Source organism: Lepeophtheirus salmonis, chromosome 8 (genome assembly GCF_016086655.4).
Source record: "Lepeophtheirus salmonis chromosome 8, UVic_Lsal_1.4, whole genome shotgun sequence".
Classification (NCBI taxonomy): Eukaryota; Metazoa; Arthropoda; class Copepoda; order Siphonostomatoida; family Caligidae; genus Lepeophtheirus; species Lepeophtheirus salmonis.
This window is the reverse complement of record NC_052138.2, coordinates 25,278,668-25,297,694: the sequence shown is the minus strand read 5'-3', so window position 1 is coordinate 25,297,694 and position 19,027 is coordinate 25,278,668. Positions and strand designations below refer to the sequence as shown.

At 30.0% G+C, this 19,027-nt stretch overlaps 1 protein-coding gene across 1 annotated transcript in view; it reads left to right on the top strand.

Annotated features, from left to right (window-relative positions):
* LOC121123292 (lachesin) overlaps positions 1 to 10,021 on the top strand; it is a 58,630-nt gene extending 48,609 nt beyond the window's left edge. Inside the window, exon 7 of the mRNA XM_040718418.2 lies at positions 9,794 to 10,021. Coding sequence (XP_040574352.2) covers positions 9,794 to 9,909 — 116 coding nt within the window. The 3' untranslated portion in view covers positions 9,910 to 10,021. The remainder of the gene's footprint in view (positions 1 to 9,793) is intronic.
* Positions 10,022 to 19,027: the final 9,006 nt, after the last annotated feature.

Genomic DNA, 19,027 nt, shown 5'->3' with positions numbered 1-19,027 from the left:
GCCACCCAGCTCCCCTGACACGAAAATTACTTTATCAACCCCTAAATACGGTGTTTCTTTCCCATTCTCATATTGATAAGGAAAAATTCACATATGTCATTTCAACTTTTATACTTAGAGCATTAGCTTTATCATAAGTTATGTTAGAAATAAAATATAGTTTTGAGGTAATATTAAAGGTCAAACCATTAACTCTATACGTATCATATTTGATTCCATGATTGTTAAAATCATCAATTTGATCAATTTGGCAGTTTTTTTACCACAAAAACTTCAGGATTGATATTGCAAATATATGGTCAATGGATTATTCAACAGAAAAAAATGCATAATTCCTACTTTCGACCTTTCAATGTTGCAAAAGATTTGCACCATTGAAAAGTGTAAAAGTTACATGTTTTTAAGAAAGTTACAAATCTATTTTTAGTATTATTGCATTGGAAAATCCTCCATTTTTTGTTATAATCATCAGCAATTACAATGAGTCACTAATTTTGATTTTTTTTTTTTTCAATTTTAATTTCTAACCAAAAACTCAAAAATCTTGATTGAACAAAAATAAAACATTTTGCTTTTTATAAATGAACAAGGATTATATATTTAATAAAAAAAATAATCTAAAAACGCAATAACCTAGAGGCCGTTTTAGGGGCATAAAATTTAATTTCTATATGAATAATGGAACGACTTAGCTTAGTGGACAAGACACACAGAAAAAATTATTCAATTGAAGTCTATGTGCGTAAGTTCGTGTCTCGATCTTCCCTATAGAAGTATGTAATTATAGTTAATGCATATAAATTTCAAATACAATTCCTAGATCAGTTGGAGATACTATAATGTTAACTTATATTCTTAATCAGTGCAATCCCATCTGACCAATTAAAAGAGCATTAATATAAATACCAAGTGCACCATTCAAATCTGAACACTTTGAATTTTAAACTCCAAAAATATATAACAGATGTAGTCCTCTATCATGTCATCCCAGTGCTAGCAGACAGTGGATTTGAGGGCCTCTGTATTTGGATGATAGACACTGCTGGCCTTTTTTTCTACATTGACTCCCCCTTTATGGGACCAAAAGATATAAAAAAAAGGATTCAACAGAACTCAAAAGACTCATTTAAAAGAGTCTTGCAACGGAGGCGATGAGTTTCTATAATTGGCGGTGTCAAAAGTAGCCTCTTCATCCTCACAAGGCTAGTTCCAACCCCTAATGTAAAACCTTGAGATCTCTTGCATGGGCTCACATATACTTGATGGGAATGTCCAGGACTTTTATATAAGCTTGAGAGCTTGAATTTGTTTTATTTTGTGACTAATTATTTATGGTTTAATATAGGTCAATGTAATGAGGCTTTCCAAAATCGAAAAATGAATTAATTTCAACCACTCAACCTTAATTCATTATTAGATTAATAAGGGTTCAGATTTCAATGCACCACCCGGTATACATAATTTCCAAATTCGGTTTTGTAAACACTTTGAACTTCATATGGCGTCATTATACCAATGTTCACAATTAAGAAATACATATGGTGTTATCAATAAATCATCACTACTATTATTGTTGACCGAATTTTATATGTGACCGATCGACTTCGCTTTTTCTATGCTATCTGTCAATACAAAATACCCTTAAAAGACCAAAATACATTGTTTGATATTATTAAATTACAACAGTATCAGACCAATTTAGAATTTGCAGATCGAAGGCTAACACTAGTAAATATGTATTTTCTAAAATAAGTTTGTGATATGTGGTTCTTTATCGCACTTTTTCGTTCTGTCTCTCTTTTAGGGAAATAATCCGATATAGACTATTAAATCTAATTAGAAAAGATTATTAATTTTTCTTTTTCTTAACTCCCCCCCCCCCATTTTGATGAGAAGTCTCTTACATATAATCATAAAGATAAAATACATGGTTGTATAATAAAAAAAAATAGTCCTAATGATTAGGATAAAAGAAACTGAAATAAAAGTTTTATTTCCGTTTAAACTTTTTGATTAATAAAACGTGTTTATATTTTGAAGGAATTTTCTGTAGCTCGAAGATTTTCTTTCCAAATATCAAAAATGACACTTTTAAAAATAAATAGCGTGCTCATATTTAAGTAAATGACGTACATTGCAATGGTATAAAATAAAAGAGCAAAACGCACATAGGCTACGTGAAAAAAAATTAGCGCAAGAGGTAATAATATGATTTTTTGATGACTTTTTTAATAATAATTACATTTGAAAGACTTATATTAAAATAGGACATTTTTGGATAACAACATTTTATATATTTGCACGAATATTGCACGGCTTGCATTAATCTCTTATGACTATAATTGAGACCATTTTATAACCAAAAAAAATAAAAATTGCAATAATTTTATTTTTCTTCCTTCAAATAAAGTACTCTTCAAACTAACACATAATTAGAGTATGAAAAAATTGCAAAATATTAACGTTATATTAAATAATAAGGAATTGGAGGTTGGCTGTGACCATTACTTTAGATTAAAAATGACTTCTTCATATTAAACCCAAGAACAGCAATAAGTCTCTAATCAACAAATAAATAATTATGGACTAGAAATGATCGTGCAAGAAATCTGAGCACTAAAGTGGGACTTAATAAAAACATTCAATAATTTTGCCATTAGTCCAAAGACTTTAAATTCTAATTGAGACTTGATACAAAAGACTTGGGACGAGGAGGATAAATATTCATCTTATACCTTGACCGGTTTGCTTTTTACATACTGCTCGAAGTTGTTTGGGACTTTTTTTATTCCTTCATGAAATGTCTGGTTATATTTAGGGATATTTATGGCGCATGATACCTTAAATGTGGGGTTTTTTTTCTTTTTTCTTGGGGCTAAAAAATAATTTTATCAAGTGAAAAACTTTGATAGAGATAATGCTAGGGGAAAAAATCAACGGGTTTACTAATGCAAAATCAGACAAATATTTACTCACACTTACCAACAAGGTTGATTCAGATGCAAAAAGTTAAAATATGATACATTTTTGCTGAATAAAATATAAAAAGGTGCTATTTTGCGTATGTCACACGAAAAAACATTAAGGGTTTAAATCGAATAAAGGATAAAACTTATTTTCAAGTAAAGAAAGATATTTTTTTGAAATCAATATTCAAAATATAATAATCAAATACGACGTGACCTCTACTTTACCAAGCAACCTATTTTCCAAACAGAGAAATAGAGAGAAAAATCAGTTATTAGATAATTAATTCTTTCCCAAAAAAAATCACAGCTTCTATAAGAGCTAATTCAAGTTCAGCCAATTAGCATTTAGAACGCTTATTGAGAGGGTGGGTAAGAAATAGAAAAACAACAACCAACAATAAGATACAATGTAAACCTTTTTGCACTCTATATATATATTACTATAGAAACATAAATAACAATAAATAAAATTTATCCGAAAGTTGATGCTTTCCAAAATATGAAAAACCCTTTCCACCTTAAGTCAAGTATTCTATATTTTGGAGTGTCAAAGTAAAGTCACTCTACTTTGGACTTGTATTATAGACAGTTTTTCTTATCAATTATGGACTCACTAAACTATTAAAAAAAATTCTCTTTAACCCCTCGCCCATTTCTTAGATATATAGATGTTAATTAAAATTATATTTTTAATGGGATTTTATGTAAATGAGAAGTAAGGAATGAAAAAATAGTTGAAAGAAGTTTTAGCAATTAGATAGAGGGTTCTGCGATATAAATACTTATATTTTTTAATTTAAATATATACATATACGAACCTTCTTTTGATTTAAATTCATTTTTTTTAATTATTTCGAAATCTCATGAGATATATGTAGTTTATTATAAGTACAACTACGAACCCACTGCTATTACATAGTATAACAAAATGCTGATTACGTATTCTAGTCTCTTTCTGTAAAAAAAAAAAAAAAATTAAAACATATTTAAAGTTGTCAGTATGAGTAGTTATTTAAAATTTATTACATAGTCAATTCTGACAGACAGAGAGTTGTTGAATGGCATGCATGCATTTAACTTTCAAAAAACATTGTACCTACTCTTCATTTCTAATAAATATGTGGGTAGAAAGTACTAATTACATAGGTAGGGGTGTAAATTATAAGCATATAAAAATCAACGGATACTCAACATAGTAACCCTGACAATTTGAAGAATGTTTGATAAAGGAGGAGGAGCTTAGATTTCGTAACTAGAGTTGGGTCTTTTGTACGAGCGCGAGAAGAAGGCGAGAGCTATCATATGGTACACCTGAAACCAGCTACCTGTTGTATGATTTTGGAGGGAGAAAATGCATTAAATGCATAACGTATCATTAAGTCAGTTGCGAGAAGCTGTAATATGGAGGAAATAAACACAAATCCCCTTCCGTATATAGCAAGGGCATAGGCAGGAATTTCTCTGTTGTCAATCATCAATTCTGCTCAAAGCACCACAAAAACTTACTTTTATAACTCCCTAACTCATTATTAGTGTTATTTTCCGTCATTCATGATTAAACACAATAGTTATTACTCTATACTTCGATACTCCATCTTCAAGAATAAATATATGTAAAAATAAAATGGTAACCAATACAATTTTTAGAATATTTTGAAGCAGAGTAGCTAAGCTACCATGAAGTTTTATTAGATCCGCTTCAAGCAGCTGTGGAAGAAAAGAAATAAACAAAACCCAACTCCGTATAATATAGGCAGGAATTAATTAATTCTACTCTGAGTCCAACAAGGACTTACAATTAATGTTACTGTAGTAAAAAAATATGACCTTAGACGAGAGGGAGACCTGAACAGGGTTTTTCGTTTTTCCAAAGATGTTATCATTATTTTTCAATTCTTGAGGAGAGTAGATCTAAGTATACCATGTGTAATCTGACGGAAAATGTAGAGTAACACGTAGGATTGGTTGGGGAGTTATCCAGTCCAAGTGTAACAAAGACTTAAACTCAAAGTTGCAATGCTGATCGACATCAGAGTAATCCCAGTTCATACATCAGTGCTATATAATGAATGAGATGTGTTTATTTAGTATGGCTGATATCAGCAAATTTAATAAAAAACTACGACAGCATTGCACCTCTTCTCCGAAATATGATTCAAATTGTCATGGTTATCATGTCAATTTTTGATTTCTTATATATTCATTCCTCGGGACAACTATATAAAAAAATGTCATTTTATGAATCAAATCATTTATCAAAAAGACTTTTTTGGTGGTGAAAAAAATTAAAAAGACCCAATCTTTTCATCAATGATGGCTGGCATTGAGAAGATGTTGTGCGAACTAACTGTAAGTTAGTGACAAGGGATCTCCGCTAAATTAGCTCACCGAGATATTAGTTAATTGTAGAACAATATTAAGCCTGTACAAAAGTATTAGTACTTTTCTATTAACAAAACCCTAGTGTGTCAGTAATTTAATATTTTTGATGGGATCACCCTGTATAACCTACAAAATCAGACATATAAAATTGGGTGGAGTCCGATTATAACTACTCCTAGAGTGCAAATACAAAGTATTTGACCATAATTCAATCCGTAAATAGCTATATTTCATTTATATAATGTAATAACAACAATACATGCTCCTTAATGAAATCCTACATGGATTTTTATTAAAGGAAAAGTTACTCAATATGCTTATGTAAGCCCTCAACACAGAAGTAATATATATTGTCCTCCAAATTGAGTATGGGCTACTCATATATTTTTCGACGAAGTTATAATCGTCAATTTCTATCAACAAATTATCCTGATTAATCCTTTGGAGGCACTGCAAATTGCTTTAAATTTAGCTCAAAAGTATCGTCACCATGGAAGAATTCAACTAATGAAAGAGTCATATTGGGGCTAAATTAGGTATCATAAATAAAATGAACGACCTAAATCAAGACCTCTCATCAGCTTTTGGATATTATCCAAAATAAGATGAAGAAATCATCTTTCAACCACAATAATGAAACATTAGCTGTAATTTTAATTCGACAGTAAATTATAAAAATAAGAAAAAAGTTATTGACGTTAGAATATAGTTATATTTACATATTATAACTCAAACAACTGTAATTTGCTCGCGTACTCTGGGCTATCCTTTGAATGTTTGCATACAGACTGGTTGTGGTAATCTTCATTATCAGATCTAAGTGCTCATGATTGAGTTTATTGCAATACTTATTTGTCAGCACATTCATCTTGAAGGTAACAGATTCGCATTCTTCACGTAAATAAATATAGAATCAAACCAGGATACACTGTAATAGGTCGTTGGATCAATTTTACTTGTGAATAATTTAGCGTGGAGTTCCTATTGGTTGATGTAAAGGGTTGTAATGAAAAAGAAAGATTTTTTATGTATTAACTCATCACATATAAAGGAAGTAAATTAAATTACGATTAAATTTATACTAGTGAAATATTTTTGAAAACATCTATTAAATATTTATTCGAAGATATTTTTATTGAGTATGAAGAAGCTTTTTTTATACCTTGATAGTGCACTTTCACCTGTAATGAAAAGACGAGCTCTTCAATTATTTGTTCCTTGAGAAACTATAATTTTGTATATGTTTAATACAGATTATGTCTTTAATAGGTGCCTACGTAATGTTGAAGTTAGGTGAGAATAGAGGCCAAAAGTGTTTTGGCTAATAAAGAGCATTTTGATCCAAAAAATTCTTGGTGAATTTTATTCTATATCACCCTTAAAGTTAAGGGGGGTTAATTTATGAAAATGAGCAGATTCAATTCCAGCCAACTTTTCCAGTAACTACATATCTTTGTAGTATTAGGCCCTAAAGCCATCTTCCCCCTTTAATTCGAAAATTTCATTTTTAACTATGATAACATGTTTTATTTAATCTATTTTCAAAAGTAATCATTTTATACTTAAAGCAATAGATATATAATATTTTAAGTTAATACGGTATAATTTAAAGGTTATATTCAATTTCAAAGGGCACATAAAATATCAACTTCTTTTAATTTTTATTTTAGCGTGTGTGTTAGGGTGACCTGTTAGTACAATTTTCAGTTATGTTTTGATGAAAAAAACTATGATTGTAAAGTTTCAGTCTTCAAAAGCCATATGAAAATTACATTTTTCAACGACATTCTTTATTTGTAAAGAGATTGCAGTTTTAAAGTTATGTTGCTGATTTTCAAAACTGTCATTAAAGTTCCTTTTCTCATGTGATACATAAGAATATATTTCCTATTTTTCATTGTGAAGAAAAACAACAAATTGTAGCTCCACGAACAACTTCGGATATTCAAATGATCGGAAACTCAGTTCTAATTTGCATTGAAAGTGGCTAAAGTAATAGAAATTAGATTAGAAATTAGAAATTTTGAGTTTCAGAATCAAATGTACACATAATTGGACAATGGATATTAAGGGAAACTGTTTATGAACGTAGTGAATAAATATAAATAAACTTCGTCGAATAATAACTCAATATTGCTGAAGGGTTTTTGGCAGAAAATTTAAAAACAATTTTTTTAGAGTGCTTAAAATATCCAAGGAATTTAGGGATAAAATTGAAATTGATTTTAACGCCCCTTAATTTAGCCCTCTCTTTCGATAAACCGTCGTTTTATTCCTAGTATAGTTTACCTGTATACGTTTAATTCCCAACAAATTTAGCTGTATGACTGACATCACATCTCGTAAATACATTGATATAATATTTAAAGACTTTTTTCCGGTAAATACAGAAAAAAAAGTAAAATAATTAATTATCATATATGTAATTTTGAGACTAAGATACATCATATCTGTTTTGGAAAAATCATTCAAAAAAGTCTTGTATAATTAAACTACCACTCCGTATTTTAATTACTTATATTAAGGATCTAACTATGTACAATATTAAAACACCCATAAAATTATGATAATTCCTACTCTTTTTGTGCATATATTAACTCAATGGATCTTCATATGAAATGTGTTTGTTTGTTTGATAAACACAGAACAATTGTTATAGGATATTATGTACATATTCAGATATCTCTCAATGGGATTCAAAATGTTTTTTTCTTTCTACCCTTCCTCACTCATAAATATATATATACCGACGATATAAAAACTTTATTGCATATGATAATAAACCTCTTATATCCTACATAAATACAAACGGAGGGTTGGTGAGGTGTAGCAAGAATGGGAGCAAAGAAGGAGTTCAATCAGGTGGTGTACTCTTTGGTATAAGATCAATAAAAAGTTTTTTTTGGGAAGAATAAAAGCATATATTTAATAAATATATGTATATATACATATATTAGTTGTGAGCCAAGAAAATTGTTTTTAATAGTTCCATTGAGTTTCACCCTGTGAAAACAGGGAAAGGGGCATTGGCCCCACGATTAAATATAATAAATAGGGGCCCATACAGGTTTTTGTAAATAAAAGAAACATTTCTAAAAAATTCCTTTTGAAAAATTAATAAACGTCATCAAAAGTGCCTCGTGTGGTCTGTACTTTTGATGCACGCCCGTCAAAATGACCGGTCAGACAATCTTTGTACTAAAACGATTTTTAGAAAAATTAAATGATACACTAGGATTTTTTTGGACCTTGCCTAATGTGGAGGTCTATTTAGAAAAATAAATTAATATCAAGTCTGAAAAATTTCAATATGAGGTATTGAAGTTGAAAACTGGTCAATTTGACATGTAAGACGACACAAAGATTAAACAAATAAAGATGTGATGGAACAACGTGGCTCAATGGACAACACACTCGGGATAAAACTCTTGAGTTCAATGTGTGTAGGTTCACGCCTTGGTCGTTCCTATAGAAGGAAATATATATTATGTAAATAGACTTCAAGAAAGATTCCTTGGTCAGATGCAGTAAATTTAATGCTATTAGGTTTATTAATACTTCATCACCACAACTCGACCATTTAAAGGAAGACAAAAATAGTTCTTTAAAAATATAAAAAGTGACTTTTAAGGCACATAATTCTGATAAAATTATCAAACAATTTCTTTTAAATAAACATAAATATTTCATTGACAGTCTAGAAACAGATCACTTTTTATTGAAAAAAAGGATTGGAGGTTTTTTTTCTAAAAAAAATGATTTGAAATTAAGTTCAACTTTAAAATATATATAAAAAAATACTGCATATTAATCCTTTTCCTTGGGCAAATTCACAGTAAAGCCGATTTCGGTTGAAAGACAGTTTAAGGATATTTATATATATTCTATTTAAGTAGAGGCAATGTATACATAGAAGAAATTTTCTCTTTCCTAAAAAAAATATTTTCTAAAAAGACAAAATTCAAACCCTAATTCAATTTTTAGTCCGCACATATATTTATTTTTTTAGGCCTACTCTCTGTAAAACTGCCACTGTTTGAAAGGCAGCCAATGGCTGCTAGCGTATTTTTTTCTTTTTTGTTCACCTCACTTTTTCTTTTTACCCATTCAATAAACAGCATTAAAATAATCAAATATATTTTTGTCAAAAGATTTTCATCAATGTTGAAAATACTTTAAAAAAAGCATGAATGTTTGTATTCTATCAATGCTATAATATAATATTATGTATTTAATATAATGGGTGTTTTAGCTCCATGACAAACTCCCCTCTATAAATATTCAATTGGAGCAAATAAAAATTCTCCTTTTTCAAAGGAGGTGAACGCTATCATTGACTCATAAAATGCTAAGAAGTTGATGATGTATTTTTATAAGACCTTAGGGAATATATTTTTAAAGCGAATGAATTCCTTATACATATATTTTTTCTTTCTTTTCAGAGAACACTCGACCCTCAGTACAGGCTCAATCTGTTTCGAAAGGCAATAGAGGAACGCCATGGGGAGAACTACACCTCATCCTACTTTTAGCAATCATAACAAGACTTTTCAGATAAACTTTGTTGACACAGTCTCCTAAATTTCACTCTCTAGTAGAAAAGGACATTGAAAAAAGGCATGTACTGTGATAAATGAAGCGTAATCCCTACGAAATCCCCTCCCCCAAAATACAGATCTCATTCAGTTATATAGTCATCTCACATGTCATCATCGACACAATCGGTTTGTTTCTTTATGGTTAATTCCATATGAAATTACCCCCCCCAAAAAAAAAAAAAAGAATTTTTTAAACTCAACACCTGAGAATTTGATTAAATTTAGTCCTAAATATTGTTTTTTACTTACAAACAACAAATCGTACACATTTTTTTTGATTACAGGATTTTTTCCCAATATATTATTTAACCCCAAATTTATGTAATTTAAGTAAAAACTATAGGTGTACAGCAAATTTCAAAGTGTCATATCAGTTTACTAAAAATTAATGTCACAATATAAGGTCTTGGCCCCAAAACGTGTCACTATAAAAAAAAGTTACGAAAAAAACTATTTTTGACATATTTTTACGATTCACAAATCTTTTTTTTTGTTTAAATTAAACCGTAGGTACAGAAGATATGACAATTTGAAATTCGCTATAAGGAAGAGTTTTTGATAAAATTGTTAAAATAAAGGACTTCATATCTCGTGAACCAATCATTTGATTGCAAAAACACAATTAATTAGAAATGGAGATGGAAGGGAAAAAATCTATAAATTATACACTAAATTTGGAGTCGTTGAGATGAAGACCTTTGAAAAATTTGATGTGGGATAATCCTTATAAATGTATATACTAGCGTTGTCACGATACAATGTTTTAACCCCGATTAGGGTTCCAAAATTAGTATCAGTATTTTGATATTTAATTTTAACATAAAAATAAATATAAATTGTCGTTTAAAGCAGTTCACATGTACTACTAAAGATGTTTGCAAGAAATATTTATGTTCCTCCTTTCGACTGGATCAGACATGTTTATAGTTACGTCATCGCTTGGGCATTTTTTAATGAGGCTGCAAAATTCGGTTCTATTACCAACATAGCACAGTACCATATGCATCGGTATCGTGGATGCCCCATCGTGCCAGTATATCGTGCACCACTAATATATACATAAATAAATTTATTTTCCTCTCCAATCCCTGTCAAAGAATAACCATTTGTAATCTCTCCTTAACTTATTGTATTATTCAGTGGTCTATATATTTGACTCCTTCATTTTTTTTCTCTTTGTCAAGGGGTAAAAGTCAGTAATTTATGACAAGGCGTTTCTTTTCCCCTACCTTATTTTTTGCAGTTAAAATGAATACAAAATTTTGATAACTTATTTTTTACATTAATTAATCAAGGAGTAAGATACAAGATATACACATATGCAAGTCATATATGTACACACAAAAAAAAAGTAAGCCCAAAATATTTTTTCCCCTTGTTAATTTTTTAATTACTCTGTTGCCCTTCTTTCTCAATAATAATATACTGAAATCTTTTTATATAATTATGAATAATTAATTAGTGTATGGCTTTAATCGTATGTATTCGATAACAAGGGCTTTAATTAATATTGTTATTCTCTCTATTATTGCACTGGAATACTTTTTAATGCGCACTTTTTTCCCCCTTTATTTTTTTTGACCAAATCAAGGATATTTTTTATTCATTGGTAGAATGGTTATGGTAAGGAAACTCTTATAAAATAATCGTGTAATGTATGATTTAGGTATTAAGATGTTATTCTAGCTTGATCTATTTAATTTAAATTCTCAGAGTAATAGTAAATAAATGTAGTTACTCTAAAATCATCTTCTAATATGAAAAGTATAATGGAGATTTTTCCAGCCTAGTAAGAAAATGTTCCCTTTTGATCAATTCAGATTAATTTTCAATGATCAATTAAAATTTAGAATACTTTATAATTCATCTAAAGTAGTTTATTTCAATCCAATTACATCTTTATTCAATCTGACATCAGTCATCTTTTATGGTTCCATTATCCTTTCCTAAAATTAACGTAGTTCGTAATACTGATAATCTAGAGACATCTAAATAACTGAACATAATTTTTTCCTTTCACAAAACCTAGAATAAAAATTGGAAAAAGGTTCTAAATAATCCAAATAATTGTTCTACCTGTCCAATAAGTTGACGAAAATGACAATTTTATGAATTTACATACAAAATTATACATGACAACAAACAAAAAAAAAATTATTTTGCTTTTGTAAAATTTGGTACACACAACACCCCAAAAGACTAACTAAGGATTAATTTTTACATCTGTTTTATTTAAATTCCTTCTTTTATTTCGTAAATATTCTATGAATAGAAAAGTAGACTTAAGTTGGTCGAAAAAGGAAGGAGAAAAAAGAGGGTGCCTCCATGTATATGTCATGTATTCATCACTGTATTCATTGATTTATTCCAGCCATAACCAATTTGGAAGGCAATCTATATATGTCTTAACGGCTGAATCATACATCATATTTAATGTCATCATTTTACAACTTTTAGTTCTTGTATAAAAAATACACGATTTTCCATATTTATTTTTTTTTGTCTCCTATAATAACTTATCTCATTTCTCTATGAAACAAATTTCTCATTTATGTTCTAGCTGTATCGTAATAACTAGTCATTTCATAATATTTCCATTTCTGTGACTCAAATATAAATACATACGAATGCTGTACAGATAAACAAAAGGCTCTAAATAATACGGACCTACAAAAAAAAACAGACTTGCTGAGTTTTATTTATTTATTAAAATTTATGTTCGGAGTTGAATGGTCTTCTTTTTTATATATAGAAGTAGGAACTTTCCTTTACAATACTAATATCAAGCTATACATCTATTCTATTTAGTAGTCTACCTTTAAATTAATGGCTTGACTATAATATGAATTATTGTATGAAGTAGAAGGACTGTACCTAATTGATGTGACAAAAAGGATACTAGGATAATTTCACGGCGGAAAGTTGTTTGGTATGATATGAAAAGTTGTAAATACAAAGTTTTTTCGATATGTCAAAAAAAAGAAATTGAAAATCAACTTGGTAACCCTGGCAATTTCAGTAATGCTTGGTAGGAGAGTGGCTTAGCTATCACGATGTTTCAATAGATTAGTCGTAGCTTACAAGCTACTGTCAGATAAATGAAATAAACACAAATACTACTCCATATATAACAAAAAATTAAATAAAATTTTTCACAAAATGACTTATAACTAGAGTATAAAAAAATATAGCCTGTCGCTATGCTAAAAACCAGAAACCAAATGTTAACATGGTAACTTTGACAAAAGAAAGAATGTTTTAAGAAGAGATGGCAGTTTATTAAATTAGCGGCAAGCAGCTTCGAGAGAAAGGAAATAATCAAAATCTCACTCCGTATCTAGCAAAGACATATTCAGAATTACAGAGATGTTACATATACTCAATTCTCGTCTGATTCCAAAAATGAATTTCATTTATAAGCAGAGTTGTAGAAAATATGGCCTCCCTGTATTTTAAAAAAAAGTAACTGAAAACTAAAGTAGCAACTCTGACAACGGGAAGAATGTGTGGGGTCAAGAGCAGCTTAGCTGTCATGACATTTTATGAGAATAACATCCAGAAAATTTGAGAAGAAGGAAATAAACATAAACATAGGTTCGACGTAGCTCATGGACAACACGCTCAGGAAGAACTATACTCTTGAACTCAATGTCCGTAGGTTTGCGCCCGGTCATCCCTAGACAAATAAATATACTTAATGTACATGGAATTCACACTAGATTCCTAGTTCAGATGGAGTAATTGTAATTTTATAAATGTTTACTTAACCTTAATCATTGCAACTACATCAAACCAATTAAAATAACATTAAAAAACCACACACACACACACACCCAAATTGTACTCCGTATCTAGCAAAGACAGATTCAGGAATTACTCCGATTTTGATCCTCAATTCGACTCTGAGCTGGTTTGATTTAAAGAGAGTCTAAGAGAAGTGGTGATAAACATACGAGTATTATTGAATACTGATAATACGGATATGAAAGTTGTCAAAATCCTCGTGAGGCAAATAATAGTAATAAAAAATAAGTATGCATTATTGGCAACTTTGAAAGATGACATTTTTGCTTATACAGATCATTCAAAAACTATAAAATCCCTGCTCGGAAATACATTTGATTTTTTTCAAAAAATACAACGAATGTTTGGCCTGTCGGTTTGTTAAAAATAGAAACAGAAAATTATCGTGGTAACTCAGACAAAAGAATGAATGTTTGAGAAAAGAGCAGTTTAGCTGTTATGACGGTTTATTAGATTAGTGGCAAACAGCTTTGAGAGAAAGGAAATAAACACAAATCCAACTCTGCATCTAGCAAGGACATATGTTATTGAGGACTTACTCCGATGTCGATCTACAATTCAACTCTGAGCTGGTTTGATTTAAAGAAAGTCTCAGGGAAGTGGCAATAAACATACGATTATCACTTTATACTGAAAATAGGGATGTGAAAGTTGTCGAAATCCTCGTGATGCAAATAAAAATAATAAAATAAAAGTATACATTATTTGCAACTTTGATAGATGACATTTTCGATTATAGAGATCATTATAAAACTATAAAAATCCCTGCTCGGTAATACGTTTTTTTTTTCAAATTTACATAAAATTTGGCCTGTCGGTTTGTTAAAAATAGAAACCGAAAATTATCGTGGTAATTCAGACAAAAGAATGAATGTTTGAGAAAAGAGCAGTTTAGCTGTTATGACGGTGTATTAGATTAGCTGGAAACAGCTTTGAGAGAAAGGAAATAAACACAAATCCAACTCGGCATCTAGCAAGGACATATGGTATTGATGTCGATCTATAATTCAACTCTGACCTGGTTTATTGAATGAGACTCGAAGGGAAGTGGCGAAAACATACGATTATCATTTAATACAGATATGTAGAAATGTGAAAATTTATTCAATTTTCATAAGTGTACACCAAAAAGAAAAGTATATATTAGCAACTTTGATAGACAACTGCAAACCCAAAAAAGTAATTAATGTGGAAAAAATGGTGGGAAAAAATGCAACATTTTTTTTTTTACACTCAATTACTTCCAGCTGGTTTGATTTAATGAGACTCAAAGGAAAGAAGCAGCAAACGTTCGAGTATGACAGGAAAGGATGTGAAAATTGGCTAAATTTTCGTTGGTGTACATCAAAAGAAAATTATGTATTGGCAATTTTGATTTGCTGACATATAACACTATAAAAACTATAGTGCTCCTGCCCACTAATGATTTTGAACTATCAAAAAGGGGGAAAATGCAGGTTACTGCCATATACTTTGATTAGATGTATGATCACAAGGATTTTTACAATTTTCACATTCTAATTGATAGGTGGTGATTTATAAAATCTGTCCCGCCACTATGTAAAATTTACTAGAAACCAAAAAAGCAGAGGAGCTTATTGGTCATGACGTTTTAAAAGATCAGAGGTTGTAAATAAACATAAATAATCCCACTCCCTTTATAGTAAAGAAACATGGACTAAAGTTACTTTAATTTCGATCGACAACTCTACTTTGAGATCAACAAACCATCATTGTTACTCTTCGACATTCATGTGCACATGCACTAGTGATTACTCGATGATTAAATATTATGTTTGAACAAGAATAAAATAACAAAACCCTAAGAATATAGATTGAAATAATATGACCTGCTGATATGTTAAAAAAAAAAAACCGAAAATGAATGTGATCATTCTACAATTAAAATAATGTTGGAGAGGAGAGTATCTGATCTATCATGACTAAAGGGTAAATAGGGAATGTGTTTAAAGAAAACCCCGTATAACGATAACAAAAGGAAAAACAGTAGATCTGAGTGCTCCTTCTTCTTTCTTTGCTCATTATTTAATAAGTCGTTGTGTGATAATATCTCCCTCTAAAAGAAGAATTATCGCCTATTTTTGGTGTGTTGGGTGTATGTTTGGTGTTTTATTCAAAATGCATAATATAATTTAAATATGATTATAATTGTTTCGCTGCACCAACGCTATTTTATATGTAGAAGGTTCTATTCTTTCTAGTAGTCATTCATTTTATCTCACCAAAATCATAAAGGAGGATATTGACAAGGGTCATAATTCATATGTCTCGCTCTTGCCTTCTCCTCGCGCTCTTAGATAACCCCCATCTCTAGTTATGACTTTTCATTATATTAGCTGCGGGCACCTCTGAGAAGAAGGTAAGAAATAAAATCTAGCAATGATAACAAAAATGTCCAACAAAGACTTACACAAATAACTATGCAACAAATTTTCAGTGTTGCTCAGTGTCATTCACGCATAAACTTTATATTTATACGTTCTCTCTTGAAGAATAAAAGATTACAAATAACAGCAATAGAAAGTGCAATAAATTCTATAAAACTAGTGCAATCTTTTTATGTCATTTTTTGAACCTATAACTATGGAAATTTTGGTACTCGGGTTATTTTTGGGGATGGGATTTTTGTAGATAAATATGACAGTTTTATCTTCCCGTATTCTACAAATATGTCCTATCCCCAGTCCTTTTTTGATCCAGGTTGCATCAGTGAGTGAACATATTTAAAGGGATTGTTGTCTATATATTTCGAGTTTCTTCAGTTTAACTTATACTCGTCAATTTTTAACATCCCCTCCCTATAGGTCTTCTATTATTTGAAATTTTTTGAAGAGTATAAAAATGAGTACATTTTATATATATTGCACTTTAACGTTACGCTTCAAACGTTGTACCTGTTTCCGTCGTCAGAGATGAGGCAACGGTTGAAAAATATCAAATTTCAGTTTCAAATTAAAAAAAATAAACTCAATGATATTTTTAAAGAATAAATAATTAGACATTTTATGATTTTGAATGATTATATTTCAATTGTAGATAAGGATATATTAACATTTATGTTATCTATTACTGACCAACATTATTGATTGAAGAAATTCCCTCCCAATTAATTCTGCTGTGCCTAAAAAAAATGCTCGATGTGTAATGTATAGTTCAAAACAATATGCAACTTTTAGCACCAATTTCATTAACTTATTATTCAGTGGTGGCTGTAATATCAATTTAAATATTGGAAATTTTTTTTAGTTATCGTACTTTATTGATGAGGCAAATTGGTGCCGCAGCGATTATTGAAAAATAATAATATATATCGGTATAATTGAAACAAAATTTAATTTAACCATAAATATATAGGTTTTTCGAAAAATCTAATAAACATGGCAAATAAATATTAGACTGTTTCAGAATTGCAGTCACTGTTGAATTTTAAATGAAGGACCCTATTTTACTATTAATTTGGAGTCAATTTAAAACAATTTAACCGAAATATATATTTTTAGATGTTGATACATCTATAGGACATTGGGGTTAAATATTTTAAGATATCAAAACGATATTATCATTCATATTTTTAAAATTTTCATACCAGTTATTTAAATAGTTGTTTTTCAATACAAAAATATTAATAAAACAGCTAATTGTATACCAAACCAACCCATAAAATTTAACGGGGGTTTCATGGAAATTAGGAAATGTTTCAGTTATATTTTCATTAACATAATAGGTGTTGTAAAAAAATCATTATTTTTCCAATATAGTAATTTGTATCTCGTATTATATTAGGGTGTTCAGTTAACGCTAGAGTTTGTTTGAAAGATAAGATTTATTCTAAAAAAACTACTTTAGACAGTTTCGTGATTTTTTTACTCATTACTGTTTCAGCGCCCGTCAAAAGTGGACACTAGTAAATAGAAAAGATGCTGTATTTTACAGTTTTTCTTCAATAATGAGGGAAACACAAGACAGGCGACTGAAAATGTGAATGGATTTATGATCAGCAAATCACGTATAATTTTGGTTTCGTCGATTTTGATCTGGTAATTTTAATGTCAAAGATGCACCACGCTCTGGAAGTTAATTTTCGAAAATGTGGATAAAATAATGTAAATGTTCTAGTGGAACTGTCATGTAAGCACTGTTTCAATTGTTAATTTTCTTCACACACTCCTTGAGAACAATTACTTCTCAATGCATTTGCCGTTGGCGGCGATGATCTACTTCAAATATTTATCTAAAGGATGCATACCCTTTAAAGATAGTATCTACGCTCATGTAGTTTTAGTACTCATTGACAGAGGCTTTCAGGGCGGTGATAGTTGGGTTGCAGATGGTACAGGTCCTTGATTCCAGGTACAGCCAAGCTGGTTCAAATCGGGGCTGTGGGAGAGCCACATCAATTTGCACGAGAAATATTATATCTTGCTGCTTTCACAGAGGATCCCCTATGTGACGTTTGCCATATGAGTAGAAGCCCCATTCAGCTGGATGTTACTGTTTCATAAGATAGCCTTTTTCTTGGATACCTTGTGCAAGTCAGAAATCTCTGTGGGAGTTATTCCCACTTGATCCGAATGTCTCTTTCTGATCTCATTTTTACCGTGATCCAGGATAAGAAACATAAGCTATATAGTTACGGATGTAATTTCAAGCTTTGAAATGGGTTCCCACAACCTCCAGTTGTAAGAGTTAACATAAGTGTCCTAGTTTACATACAACACCCGGTAGTTGTCAGTATACACTCTACGTTATGACGATGGTTGTTCAGTGCAAATGCAAATGCATTTATATTTCATTCATTCATCGACGAATTGGTTAAACTCAAAGTCAAGTCAAAACTTTAATTCTAAATGAACAATAGGTTTTTTTTTTTGAAAAACTTAATGAAAGACTTACTTACTTGAAGTACATTTTATGGATTTTAAATTTTAATGATAGATTTACTAATAAAATTACTATGAATAAGCATTGGAGTACATCTTTTAAGAGCTTCCTATTAATTGAAGAATGGCAATACTCCGTGCACCAATTAACTTTACTTTCATTATATGAAATATAAGCTGGAACTTTGAATATGAATGCATGTATAGATTAATAGTTAAATATCTTGTCCATCAGTTTATTAATCCAAGGGGTCTAAACCTTTTGCACCTGAATGTACACTTGTGATTCTCAAAACAATTCTGAGGTCCGCTTTCCAAAATAAGTGATTAAAAAACCTAACATATTTATACAACAAATATCAAACTGGGCTAT